The sequence below is a fragment of the Trematomus bernacchii genome, unplaced genomic scaffold (genome assembly GCF_902827165.1).
Source record: "Trematomus bernacchii unplaced genomic scaffold, fTreBer1.1, whole genome shotgun sequence".
Classification (NCBI taxonomy): Eukaryota; Metazoa; Chordata; class Actinopteri; order Perciformes; family Nototheniidae; genus Trematomus; species Trematomus bernacchii.
In genome coordinates this window covers 3,560,103-3,574,698 of record NW_022987662.1, presented here as the reverse complement: position 1 = coordinate 3,574,698, position 14,596 = coordinate 3,560,103, and the positions used below count along the sequence as shown (strand labels likewise).

The 14,596-nt window shown below is 37.8% G+C and overlaps 2 protein-coding genes across 2 annotated transcripts; both read right to left on the bottom strand.

The window, feature by feature from the left end:
* Positions 1-517: 517 nt before the first annotated feature.
* On the bottom strand, positions 518-9,503 carry slc35a1 (solute carrier family 35 member A1). Its single transcript, XM_034135694.1, has 8 exons — positions 9,311-9,503; positions 8,064-8,244; positions 6,216-6,375; positions 3,553-3,705; positions 2,781-2,847; positions 2,352-2,528; positions 2,127-2,261; positions 518-1,274 (listed from the first exon to the last, which is right to left on the bottom strand). The coding sequence occupies exons 1-8, from the start codon at positions 9,318-9,320 to the stop codon at positions 1,141-1,143; spliced, it is 1,017 nt and encodes a 338-aa protein (XP_033991585.1). The 5' UTR covers positions 9,321-9,503; the 3' UTR covers positions 518-1,140.
* A 705-nt stretch (positions 9,504-10,208) lies between these two features.
* LOC117486859 (protein yippee-like 5) lies at positions 10,209-13,383 on the bottom strand. The gene is made up of 3 exons (XM_034135431.1): positions 13,191-13,383; positions 12,081-12,226; positions 10,209-11,191 (listed from the first exon to the last, which is right to left on the bottom strand). Exons 2-3 carry the CDS (start codon positions 12,219-12,221, stop codon positions 10,970-10,972), a joined length of 363 nt encoding a protein of 120 aa, XP_033991322.1. The 5' UTR covers positions 12,222-12,226; positions 13,191-13,383; the 3' UTR covers positions 10,209-10,969.
* Positions 13,384-14,596: the final 1,213 nt, after the last annotated feature.

The following is a 14,596-nucleotide window of genomic DNA, read 5'->3' as shown; positions in this document are numbered from 1 at the left end:
TAAAGCACTTTGAATTACCTGTGTCTGAAAATGTGCTATAGAAATAAACATACCTTACCTGGCTTACACCCAAGACTTGTTGGTAACCGTTGGAAACACCCTAACCTTTGCTAAAAGTATAACAGGTTAGGTGATACATCTCAGCTCCTTTTGTCCTCATTAACAGCTGAATACATAGTAATACATAATGGTGAGAGTGGTACAACTGGTTCAGCCGAGTCCTACACAGGAAAGTATGTAGCATCTGGTTTGACCGAAAAAGATCTATGGGATATACTTAATCTCAGGCACAATTATTTGTTGTGTGTCTGTTAGTTTAGCCAACATGTTAAGATACAAATAATTTCATAGATACAGCATCACACAGTGCAGAATCTAAAAGTTGATCGAAGACCTCTCAAACAGCTTCAACAGAAACTGAACGTTATATAAACTGATTGTCGTTATTATCAATTCTATCCATTAAGAGTTCATTGGTAGGATTTCTTACATGCTGAGCACAAAAAGCAGCCGTCCCTTTTACCACTATTTCCATTCAGTTTTAATAAAAGCTTTAAAATGACTTTCAAAACAGAATGCGACACAGATGTGATACAAAAAGATAAAAGACAGTAAAGAGATGATATTATAAACATAATCAGACATGCAGTCGGTCGTCATCCTTTTTCAAGTATGTTTTCCCGTGAGTCGGGCACATTCAGATGTAGCACTATGTGATATGGCCATAGACATTTCACAGTGTAAAACAGACAAATTACTGATTGACAAAAAAAACGTACATGATATGGAGTCGTTACATTTATACGCCTCGTAAAACAGATATATTGAGGCATCACAATCAAAGTAACAAAGTCCTGTCAATGCTTATCGCTCCAGCATGGCTAAAGATTAATTTAAAGACTTTGATGATTGCCTCAGATTATTTACAGAAATTAAATTGGGCCAGCTATAAAGGCAAGCTTATGGTCAAATGTGTGTGTTTCTTCATATCAACCGAAACATTACTGATGAACAAGACGACTCAACTGAGTGTTCATTTGCAGAATAACGGAAGTGGATCCCAAATCTCCAAAGAGCTCTTTAGGTCCCTAGAGAAGGTGACCACCTCTTTCCCCCCCCCCCCAGGAAAGACTCGGCGGCTCAAACATTGATCAGTTTCTGTTTGGATTCTGCGTCCGAGTCCTGCCGGGTCGTCCTCATTGTCTCCGACTTTGGCAGTCCGTACAGATAGATGGAAACGCACACCAGGAGGGCCCCGGAGGCAAAGGGGATCGCTGCACAAGAGGGAAAGAAAAGCAAAATGAGACATTCATATCATTCAGAAAGACATCGTAACACTTTCATGACACTCAAGGACACCGTACAGTTTGTTAAACATGCTAAGAGGCAACAGAGCATGATAAAAACACAAACAGGAAATCATGGAGGAGACAATCAAAGGGGACACAAATGAAACACATGATGGGGAGCACTACAGGGAGTAGGCTGATTTGAACAGGTGTGATGATTGCAGTGAAAATGCAGCTTTTTTTCTTTAAAAGGCGAAACACTAACAGATATGGATTGACGAAGATTATTCTGTTAGATAAAAATGGGAATTTAGGAATACATTTTTTCCAATGAATATGGATTTGTTTGACTTTTTGGAAATGTTTTAGTGTCAAACTCAATTTCATCGCAGGCAACATTGGCATTAAGGTTGCACTCAAAGGGGCCGGTTGTAATTTTAAGACTACATACAAATACATATAATATATTTAAAACAATGTATTATATTACATTATTGCCCCTGCATTGGATTATTATTGGATAGGGTAATAACTTCATAATTAACTACGTCTGAAAGCAGAAGTCTGGGGCAAATAATTGCAAGTCTCTTCAGTGCGCATGTCACAAAATGAGATGCATTGTGGGACATGTAGTTTATGGGCAACGTTACTTCTGTAAAGCGGCATGTAACCATATAATAAACTTATTTTATGCTTTGCAAGCTCTTGCGCGGGCCTTGAGTTGGACACCCCTGTTTTAAACCAATGTGGAGCACCAACTACTGGACTCTAATTCTCAGTACTGGTACAACCCTGATCATTAGTTCACCAACACTTATGTTTGAGATATTAACGTACTTATATGCAGTCCAAACAATAGGACAGACGCCACAGTCGACAGGACGATGGCGGCCGCAGCCGAGAAGCCCTTCATGATGTTGTCGGTGTACTTCACCACCACCGACGTGTACAGACCACCTACACTGGCCAAGACTGGAGGCAAAAAGAGCAGTGTCAGCTAAAATACTGTGGGGGAAAAAGTGAAATCAAATAGAAATTATCCTCGGTTTATGTCGTACTTACGCACTACAAAGTACACCCAGTGCGTATAACCGAAGAAGAAGCCGTTCTCCAGGACCTTATTACCGTCGTTCAGGAAAACACCGATCAGGGTGATCACAATACCAGACAGGTACATCTGGATGTTTCTCACCCACAGGGAAGTATCGGAGCTCTTTAACACCTTCTCAAAGTACACGCCTTTAGCAGAAAGGGACACAAAACTACAAGTGAATACTCAAACATCTTGAATTACGGTAAGACAAGACGACATATCTGAAACCTCAATGACAGCCATTCCATTTTAGCAACACCTGAGGAAAGAAATATTTCAGGACAGCAGCAGGTGTTCTTTTTGGTGTATTTGTATTTAGTGTGGTAGCTAAATAAATATTGGATATAATTAGGTAAAAGGACCACAAGCAATTTCCACAGAATCCTTTGCAGTTTTACCTGCAAATCCCGAACAAAGGACAGCAATGGCGATGGCGACAAACCCAACAAAAGGATTTTGCTCCACCTGGAAAACAAAGACATGAGACCAGAGACAGGTGGTAAATTACTACCTGCAATTTCAGTAGAACCAGCCAATAAAAACCACAATCCATGACGTCACGAGTCACAGGATGTTTACCGAGTCACAGTTATCAAAATATATAATAATGTTCTACTTTCAGGGTTGGGTTAAGGAAGTACTTTCAGTCTAACTAAATTATAAAAAATAAGAGATGTGCTCAAATAATTATATATAAAAGTAATTTGATGTTATTGCCTATCTAAAGTTATTATTAATAAGTATTTTCAGTTTTTCTCTCTTTTTATTTTAGAGTCAAGTTTTCTTAGTTATCCTTATTTCATTTGTCTTGTGTTGTTACGTGTTGTTGATGTATTAGACACAACGTTTTAAAAAAGAGACACCAGTATGGTTGTATAATTTAAATTGTAACTTAAACAGCACCAGACACTTTTTACGCTGCGATGGGCAATCTTGCACTAATGTAAATTCTCAAAATATTGAAGTGACTGTTATTTTGTATATATTGATTGTTGTGTTTTTATTTAGGTCTTAATGTGTGCACATGTAAAAATGTGTCTTTGACTGTGTATACATATTTGCACACATATTTTTATATACAGGATTGTGGGAAACGGTATTTCGATCTCTCTGTCTGTACACACAAACTGGAAGATTGACAATAAAGTTGACTTTGAGCCCCCCACCCACCTGAACTTTAGTGGCCTCTACAGGCTTCCATTGGACGAGTGAGACGCCCCCGCAGAGCATGAAGACGGAGAACCACTGCAGGCGGTTGAGAGAGCGGTTCAGCATGAGGACCATGCACAGGGCCGTGCACGGGATCTTCAGCTGATAGGTCACCTACACAGGAACACACAAGTTAGTTCTAAAAATGATTAACTATGGATTTTTTAAACATATTTATTGAGGGAAGGGGGGACGAGTTCCTGTTCAGCAACACACTAATACGGCAGCTCTGTATGGGCTCAGAACAGTCTCATAATACACACATGCACACAGAAGGATTCACACTTGTATTTCATGATCCACACTTGTGTTTTTCAACGCACACACAAATGTGTTCCGTTTCATATACATGTAAATAAAACCCAAATACAGAAAAAAGTTTTACATATGTATTTTTGATCCTCACATATTTGTTTTCCGTTTAAAACCGCTGCACCTGCAAACACAAACCGCTTTCTGTGCATGGATCGCTGTGCATTCGTGTGTGGGTTTTTTGAGACTCCCCTGACGGTGACCTGATTCGTACTTGTAATTTTTTCTATCTATAGCCAATCAGATGTCTCCTCAATTATAAGCCAATCACATGAGCGCGCCCCCACGAGGGTAGATTTCTTGCGTTCATGACGTAGCGCTTCATGTACGCATTTTGCGTTGTCCGGAGCTGACAGGTCCATGGAGCCTGCCTGCAGGCGCTAATCTCAGGACACCTCCACTCTCAGTACATAGCCACTTTCCGAACAGGAAATGCACGCAAATACAAGCCTTTATATTATTAAGGTACAGTGCCACTTTCCGAACCATTAATGAATGCTTGTGTACACAAAAACGGTAGGCAAAACTGTTTTAAATGTGTGTTTCCTGTATGGCGAATACAGCTGCTTTATTGATGTCTGTATGAAGTTGTTGTGAGTGTGGAGGCACTAGGAGCAGCTACAGGTTAGCTTAGCCTAATCGATCAGTGCACTACGAAGCCAGTGCTAGACAGTGAACTGTCAACGGTCATTATCGGCCGATATTCACTCTTAATAGTTTGATCGGCGCTCTCTATAAAGGCCGATCAGGAGAGCTGGATCTGATCGATATGGACATAAACGCGAGTGAAGTTTTAGCGAGCTGCATGAGAAACTGACGGGCTGTCAGGAGAGAGGGAGGGAGAGAGGAAAAGAGAGTTACTCCCGTGTTATTAGCCATATCCGGTCATAGTCCGGTAATTACCTGCTAACGGAAACTGCTACACAATTTCTTATTATTATTATTACTATTATTATTATTATTGAAACATGACCGGTAAGTTTCAAATTTGTCCGGTAAAATAAATTCTGTCCGGGGAAACCCTGCTCCGGACAGCGCAAAATGCGTATATGAAGTGTCATGAACGCAATCAATCATACCCTCATGGGGACGCGCTATTGGCTTAGAATGAAGGAGACATCTGATTGGCTATAGATAGAAAAAGTACGAATCGGGTCACCGTCAGGGGAGTCTCAAAAAACCCACACACGAATGCACAGCGATCCATGCACAGAAAGCGGTTTGTGTTTGCAGGTTCAGGGGATTTAAACGGAAAACAAATATGTGAGGATCAAAAATACATATGTAAAACTTTTTTCTGTATTTGCATTTTATTTACATGAATATGAAACGGAACACATTTGTGTGTGCATTGAAAAACACAAGTGTGGATCCGGAAATACAAGTGTGAATCCTTCTGTGTGCATGTGTGTATTATGAGACTGTTCTGAGCCCATAGCTCTGCACATACTTTGATATTATAACCACTGTTTACACTTCTTTCTCTTCAAACCTCACACATTTAAGGGAAGTTTCTGTAATGTGCATTATGTGTTTGAATCCTACGAAAAACATAGGCCAAATCGGGTTGCAAGCTTAACCTTTCCAGCACCAACAAGTGTAGTTGAAAAATAATCAACATTGTTTGTAATCAAGCAAAAACAAAACATTAACTGGTGCTTTTCTCGGATTAAATTGCAATATCTCCCTCAGCTCCTCTGCAATGACGTGCAGCCGCTAGTTAATCGATTGCAGATGCTGTCGCTTCCTCCGAGGGATTAAAAATGAAAAAATGCTCTGATGGGTGTTGGGGAAATATTTTCCAAGGCCCATAACTTTGACCCAGTTTATCAGTTCATACTGTCCTGACTGAGCACAGACACCTGTAACCTTGGCTGCTGTGCTCTCAGTGTTTTGTCTCCCTGTTCCTGCCTGTTGGCGTCAGCTGATAGAGGTGTTAATGATTCAATCTTGTTATGCACAATGTTGATTCTTCTCTCTGAACTAGCTAAATACATGGGTCTGGGGTAGAGTTCTTCAGAATTGATTGTGGCATCTCAACCGTGTGGTCAAACCGTGGCCCGTGACTTGTTTTGTGAATTCTCCGGCCGAAGCTCCAAATAAACCGTCAGTGTTTGCCATCAAAGCTCCAGCTCTCCATCGTGTCTCTCTGAGTCCTGTTTCCAATTGCTACAGAAGTTTCCCCCACAATGGGTCGGCAAATATTTTATAGATGGCCTTTCATTTCAGTTGGATGGCCCGCCCAAGTGAATGCTATGTGTGGGAAACACTGATTTGTACATTCCTCATTAAAGAAAGGATTAAATTCATACCTGATAAACTGCAGCATCGAGGTTGCTCAAGGCAAGAAAGGCCATGTTGTTCTGAATCGCGTACACTACGGATGGCACGCTCAGCTTCAGTAGCTCTTTGGGGCTGCAGAATATATGTTCCATTAAAGCGCTCTTCAGTCTGGAAAAACTTCCCGTTTCTCTGGGAAAGGGGACATAAAAACAGACTGATGAAGAAGTATAAATGTAAAGTTTAAATGCATTTGATTATTCTTTGAAACAGATCTATTACACCTCAGAAGTCGTTGAATCACTGTTCTTGAATTCCTTTTATAATCCTCATGTATAAGCACAGAGTACTAACCAGTCATTCTTGTACAAACCAGTTAGGCAGCTCAGCATCAGAGGCCTGTACTACGAAGCCGGATTTTCCTAACCTGGATATGTTTGAGTTAGCCGGTTGGCCTAATCCAAAACATACGCGCTCTGGCTAAGCTGTACTACGACGCTGGTTATCAAGTGGATCGCTCAAGCCAGCCGTGTCCTATCTAGTTAGGTGCGCGTTCACATGAAAGGGGTGGTATTTGGAGCATTCGACCAATCTCAAACATGGACAAGTGTACTGACAGCGCAGCGTCATACTTCCTGAATGAAAAGTGAACTTTAATATTAGTCAAATATGAAGAAGTTCAACTTTAAACATCCATGACTTAAACACTTTATCCAGGATAAAAGCCACATAGCTGCACCTGCAAGGTGAATACAGCTGGTAAAAGAAAAAGTGTTTGAATGCGTACATTAACAGGTTTATGAAATCACTGCTCCGTCCAAGACACGAGTGGATCTGACTTTAATTACATTTGACTCGAGTGTTATTCAACTTAATGTGTTGCTTAAAATAATACTTCTGCATACAGTATGTGACACTGTGAGTGTTGCACGGCCAGATACAGCTCAAGAAGCTGACTCAGATAAGGAAATATATGATACATTATGATGTGATATGATATGAATGATAAATGGGACACATCGACGTCTGCACTCACAGTGCCGCGGACTGTACTTAATGTTACTCTGATCCGGTTACTTATGTTGTGGCAGATATTCAAGTAAGCTTTCTTAACGCTAATGTTATAATAGTCAGATTGCTCTGAAGATGGGAGGGGATATTCTATTAATTTTCACGTTCACACAGTCAGTTGATTTTTGCCGACCGTCTTTCCTGCAACGGCAGTTTTTCTGTATTTCCTTTATCCTGTAATATGACTTGATAGCTTTAAACTCCGCACACGGAGCTCTGATTGGTCAGCAGGCGGTGCTTTCACTGAGTTGATCTCTTAGCCTGCAACCTAACCTCCTCCCGAGGAGGTTGGCCGCTCAGCATAAGTTACCATGGAGATCTAGCCCACTAAAAAGAGAACCAGCGTCGTAGGACCGGAAAGCCCGAGTTTTCCCTGAAGTCAGCCGGCTAAGCAAAAATCCGGCTTCGTAGTACAGGCCTCTGAACTAAATATGTCTCAAAATGGTTCATCACAAATACATGACGTCAGTTACATGCCACTATGATATATTAGATAACTCTAGCATGTTAGTTTACATGATATTAACTAATACATGGAAAATAACATCAGCTGTGAACTTTTGACATAATGTCCTATGATATTTAACATTTATCGTAGGTGTGCTTGTCTGTAGCTGACCCACTAACTTATGTCAGTTTTTTTAAATACTTATAATACTAACAATTTAGGGGAATACATCATGTTGACCTGACATATTTTTGATATCTTTGTATATATATATATATATATTACTTAGAAGATAATTGTAAAAATATTTTTTCCAAGTATAACCACTCCTGTTGTAAAATGTGTAGTATGTGACACTTACTTTGTCAGCATCCCCAGACTCAGTACCAGTTTAATGACCTCAGCGAGGCACACTGCGGTTGTAGCGTAGTACATATCGCCCGTTGAGATGGTCCTGGTGTACCGCAGGGCCACTGTGTACGTGGCCGCCACCATGGTCATCACCGTCAGGCAGTACATCTTGAAGATCGCGCTCACATTTTCTGAGGATAACAATCAGAGGTGAAAATAACATTTATTAATGAAATCTGGGCCTTGTTATGACCTTATATCTCAAATGAATGACAAACTTTCTGAGTATAATGATATCATATCTCAAAAATAATGAATTAGTTTGTCAAACTAACAAGAACATATTATGTTAATTAAAAGTCGTGGTTTTGTAAATGTTACTCAAGTAAAGTACAACAGTATCGGCATCAACATATACTTAAAGTACTAAAAGTAAAAGTACTCAATTATGCAGATTGGCCCATTTAAGAATAATATATTATATTTTAATACAAAATTCAAGATTCAAAGGTTTCCAATCCAACATATATAATAAAATACAAAATAAAAAGTAGTACAAAAAGTCTATATACATGTAAGTAGAATATGATATGTACAAGAACAGAATATGAAATAAAATAATGTAAATTAAGACAAAATTAAATACAGTTTATTGCGTGGATAACTATTTATATAAATAAGTATATTGCAAGATGACAAACAGGAATGTCATATGTTTTCATGATCATTATTGCTGCATTAATGAGTTTACCAAAGGTGCAGCTTGTTTGAATTACTTTGTATGCTTCAAGATAGCTTGTGAATTTACTTAAGGTGTGACTACAGTCTTATGAGTGTTGATTATATATTTCATATCATTAATCCAAATCTGTGAAGTAACTACAGATATTAAGTACATGTAGTGGAGTAAAGGTACATGATTTACCTATGAATTGTGGGGTAGAAGAACAAATCAGGAAACAATTTAAATACTCAAGTACGTACTAGTGTCTCAAAAATAGTACAGTACTTGAGTAAATCTACTTAGTTACTTTACTTTACACTGCATGTAGCTAACAGTCATTTTCATACAGTTATTTATCACTCAACACAAGTGTTAGCAAAAACCGAATCACACTATAAGTGACAAGTATTCCCCGGCTAGCAGAGTTTCACTTCTTTGTTTATGTGTATACTCAATTTAGAGGACAAACGTTCCTGTTAACAGCTAGCATTAGCCTATCATGCTAGCTTGTATTATGAACCGTTTCAACTCACCGACAGCCATCGCTGCTCTGTTTGGTGTCAGTCCGGGAGGTTAGCAACTCGAGTTCCCGACTGACTTCACATGCCATCAAAAGTTATAAAGGTATCCTGAATGGATTGAGGAATGCTGCCCGACGAGCTACACATCATTAGATAATGAGTAGTTCAGTTTTTCCTGTTTTACGACATATTGCCTTCATTTCCCAGAATGCTTAGCGAAGGACGGGAGGGTGCGTTTGTTTTTGTATCGCGGAATTACTTTTTTTTTATTTCAAACATTTTATAAATTAACTATAAAGAAATACATATAAATAAATTAGTGATGAATACAAAAGGTAACATTTCAACTAAAGTATTGATTCATTGACTCTTTTTTTTTTAAAGTGGTGCCATATTGTTGCAATGTCATATCTGGTTAAGAGTAGTCCATTTCTTCTTGTGAATGTTCAATTTTCCAAAAGATAAAATAGTTTTATAAGAAAACATATATATTTGTATCAAATCCATCATCTTCAAAGTTTATAAAAATGTCCTCATCCTAAAGTTTGTCCCTGTGTCGCAGAATGTTCATTACTTTATATAATAGTGCTGGATATTTTAACCTATCATTTTATATCATAGTTGATTTATTGGTTTATTCATATTTTGTATTAGCTAATAATCTGTATCAGTAAAGTAACTAGTAATTATTATTGTCAAAAAAGGTAGTTATTGACATTGAAGCAGTTGGACTATAATTAAAAATATGTCCAGGTTATTTGACCCAAATTACTCCAGATCTAACAGCACATTATAAGATCTTAAATTACTCAAACATGCATTTAAATCACTACTCATACATAAAATAAATCCCCCAAATAACATTTTACAGTAGTAATACACACACGTAAGAAAACACAGATTCAATGAATACCTGTTTGGGTGTTTTATTTATTTTTGACAAAAAAACAAAACATGTTCTTTAGTTTCATTCAAGTAACTTGACAATTTCCACAAATCTATATTTTGAATAACAGCACAAAAAAATCTGTAAATCAGGTTTGCAGAAAGAGTAATAAAATGTGAATAAGTTCAACTTCATTTATCTTTTACTGGATTTATCTGAACTCTTTATAGGTCAAACCTGGATAACAACAATATCATATAATCAAGAAGATGATTGATGTTCTTAGGGGATAATCTGATACAGCTAATATTAAAGAAAACAAACTTAATACTTTAAATAACTAATGTCTGGCATTATTTATAACTAGTCAGGAAAGGAACTAAGACTAAATCTTATGTTGAGAATTGACCAATTCCTTTAATGGCTATTCAAACCTCCACATAACAATCTGTCCATCTGTCTGGACTTCTTGCAGGGCAGCAGGAGCGAATCCTCTCTCTCTGAAAGCACCACAACACCTTTTTTGAACATCACAGCCAGCTGGTAACACATTGAAACTGCAGGTGATTTTAAATGAGAATCAATGGTATTACCCATCAGAGAAGAAATTCTTAGATGTTATAAATGACGGGAAAACATCCACCACTTTTTGTTTGTACTCTCACAAAGACCACAGCTTGTGATATTATTTTTGGTGTAGCACTACCACAAATGGCACACGGTCCATGCACTGCTGCTGGAGGCAAAGCTTTAAATGGAGCATTGTAACTGCGACAAAGGTGAACTCAACAGTTATCAGAGGGAACATGCTCGAAGCCCTCGCTCTCCCTCACCAGCGCCCTCTCCAGGATGATACGGCCCTCCTTGTAGCGCTGGCTTTCCTCAGTGGCGTATTCGTACATCCAGCCCAGCTTGCTGTTGCAGTTCTTGCAGCTGACGTCCCGCACCATGTGTCTTCCTGTCAGCATGACTCTGTCCTGTACCTCGCTGTGCTGCAGATTCACAACCTGGAGGATAGCAGACAAACATATGTTAAAGTTCCCCTATTATACTGTTTTTCATCAGTATATTATAGGTCTCAGATACAAAACATGTCTCTGAAGTGTTTGGCTCGAAATACCAAACAGATAATTGCAGCATCCCATAATCCCCTCTGTTTCAGCCCTGTTTCAAAAGTGCTGATTCTCTGTCTGTTACTTTAGATGAAAATAAGGAGCCACTCCCCACGCCCCTCTGAGAGATATTTGGTTAAAAAGAACACAATGGTGCTCTAGGAGGAGATTCAGGTGATAAGGGGGGGGGGGGGGGGGTTACCTTGGTTGGTGATCGGCTAATGGTTACACAAGCCAAACAATCGTTATGACATCATAAAGTGGCCAAAATCTGATCAGCTCATTTTCAGACAGGTTTTTATAAAAATGGATCAGGACAAAAAGTGAGAAAGTCTTTTTTCCTGAAACTTTCAGAATCTCTTTACACAGAGGGGACACATGTTGATGTATAAAAGACATGAACAAGTGGATTTTGCATAATAGGTGACCTTTAATGTAACAGTTTATTAGGATATAAGGATTATTTTTTATTTTTTATAAAGCAAATTACAGTAAGACAAGGTATTTAATTAAACATTGAAATGTCGGATAGGTGTGGAGCAGATGTAGTGGCAAAAATACTGAATCTGACGTTGCAATTATTTTGATTTCTTGATTTATTGTTTTAAAGAAGAGCATTAGGTCAGGCATGATGTAAGAAAATAAAGAGTAAGATTTTCATTTTTTGCCTTTTAAAAGTAAAGTTGAAAAACTGGTAATAAAGTCAACATGTATAGTGAACTTCTCTCCTTTACTACAGTGGAAATGACCACCTTAATTACCCTGACACTAATGATAGAGGTACCTTGTTGAACAGGAAAGCTCGTCCAGTGGCTCCAGTGAAGCGCGTGGAGATGAGTTCAGTTCGGTTGGTCAGAATCGTGTCACAGTTTGCGCAAGAGAAGAGGCGAGTCCCACCGATGTGATCCAAGAAGATTCGCCCCATGTTGCCTACCACCAGAAGATACAAACAAAAACATACAAAGAAAGTAGCCTGTTAACATGATTTAACACACATCTCTGTAGCAATTAGAGGCACTGTGTGACCCTATCAAGTTAATATACAAGATAAATGTTATATTGTCATAGGTGAGCAATATGTTGATCTACTGTGAGATGTATAATGTGCTTACAAGGTGGCAGCTCCCCCTTTAATATCTCTTGTATAAGGAAATGTTTTGGGCCATATTACTTAAATACCTGTTTTGCATCAATGTGATAAAGTAACTTGATTTGGTAGGTATTTATTTTTGCTGGATTTGCCAAATAAATTCAAGTCTGATAGATTTTTCTAATTAAAAAGTGGCCCATTGCAGGACAATATAAATATCATATGTTTGGATTATAATTATTGATGCATTAGTGTTATCAGAGCTGGTAAAGGTGCAGCTAATTTTATTTACTTGTGGATTTACTCCAGGTGTAACTTAAGTCTCATTTAGTGTAAAAAGTAACTAAGGGTATACAATAAATGTAGTGCCGTAAAAGCACACTGTTAACCTCTGAATTGTAGTGGGGTAAAAGTAGAAATTATTAAGACATTTAAATGCTCAAGTAAAGTACAAGCCCCTCAAAAATCTACTTAAGTACAGTACTTAGAGTAAATGTAGTGACTTTACACCACTACTTTATATACAGTTTGTTTATTTACAACATTCATTTTGTGGTGACGCTCTGTAAAGAAAATAGTATTATGTACGACTTTCACGCTTCACTTGAAGGCATCATTTGGAAAAACAAGGCTAAGCAAAAGTCAAGAAAAATACATGTCACTGTGGAATAGCTTCCTATCATTACTGGCAGAATGTCAGTTTTATGAATGAAGAAATCACCGGTCTGTCAGAGAACAAATGTCAAAGGCATCCAGAAACAGCTAACGGAAAAACAACGGTAAACTGAACGCCTTATTTCTCACCTCGTAACGTTAGCTAGCGGTAAAGCAGTTGCCAAGAAATGGAGATGTTTTGTCGTCAAGTCTTGTCAAGTTTGCCTTTATTTTCAGGTGATTAATCAAGAAACATGCCGTTGTTCCCTCTGTTATTGATGTCAAATACAGCTACAATCAATGGCGTTAGCTCCAATCATGCTACAGACAATAACAACGACATCTTCCGCTCAGAACTTTCAAAGTAAATCACCGCTAACACATTTATTGAGCTGTGGCTATTTTAAGACGGTTAAAACTTAAAGATTATGATTGCAATAATATTCTGTACATTAAGTCGAGTCTGTAGAGGAAACTAGATTCCAAAACGCCGTAATTAGTGTTTGTTTCGTTTCCATTAAAAAGACCGTGCTTTTATTTTGAAAGCAGAGTCTCATCAATGTAGCTCCTAATCTTATCCGCAAGAGGGCAGCAAACCATATGCGTACACACCAACCATATGATTTGGCAGTACAATTAAAGTGTAACTTTTTAATAAAAAATGTAAAAGGATGTACTCCTGTAGGGCCCATTTTTGAATAAAAACATAGAGAATACGATTAAAATGTTGCCATGTAATGTAGGTCAAAATTGCAAAATGCAAAAAAGCTTGTCAATATTCTTTTGATTTTTTTTAATATAATGAGATACAGAGTCAATATTTTGAGCACTTCTATATTTTCTTATCATAATGACTAATAGGATACTTATTTTTCCTTCAAACTTACCTTGTTGAATGTTTACCTCTCATCATACAATTTAATGTTGTTTAAAATATAAAAATACTTATACTATTCTTTACTAAAGAGTAATTCCAGCCTTAACCTATAGGACCCTGTTTATCAGATGTTGAATATTCTTTTGTGTTTAATTAATCTAATGTTGCATATAGATACATATCATTTTACAGTCATGGTGACCTCTTCTGATCTACAGCCTGTTAAGAAAAAGAGAAAAAAAGTAGGAGACATTGCGCAAAGTTATCAAATATTATCGACCAATGTATCTTTGATCGAGGCTATCACAGGCCACACATTAGATCAATATCAAGTACTTATCATCATGTACTATAACAATTCAGCAATAAAGTAACTAATTAACCTTACAGTTAAGATCGGGAAAATCAAGATGATAGGATTTAGCTTATGATATATGGCATACACCCAAATAGGTGTAATATCAAGGACAACAGGCTTGACTGGAAATCCTTTCAAACCAAACGTAATGCATGTCATTATTTTAACAGACATTACACAGTTGTTGTTTTTTCATGGTCATTGGGTATTATACGCGTTTGTATACTATATGAGTGCCTGGCAGTTATTCTGTGCTTACAACTACTAAAGTAGACCAAATTAGCTGACTTTACCTCTGCTTCTAGTTCTTAATAAGTACCA

Coding starts and splice junctions, on each gene's coding strand:
- slc35a1 (XM_034135694.1), bottom strand. Junction 3,706..6,215: donor TCGATGCTGCAGTTTATCAG/GTATGAATTTAA, acceptor GTTCCTGTGTAG/GTGACCTATCAGCTGAAGAT. Junction 2,529..2,780: donor CCTTTGTTCGGGATTTGCAG/GTAAAACTGCAA, acceptor TTTCTGCTAAAG/GCGTGTACTTTGAGAAGGTG.
- LOC117486859 (XM_034135431.1), bottom strand. CDS start 12,221: ATGGGGCGAATCTTCTTGGATCACATCGGTGGGACTCGCCTCTTCTCT. Junction 11,192..12,080: donor GAGCTTTCCTGTTCAACAAG/GTACCTCTATCA, acceptor GCTATCCTCCAG/GTTGTGAATCTGCAGCACAG.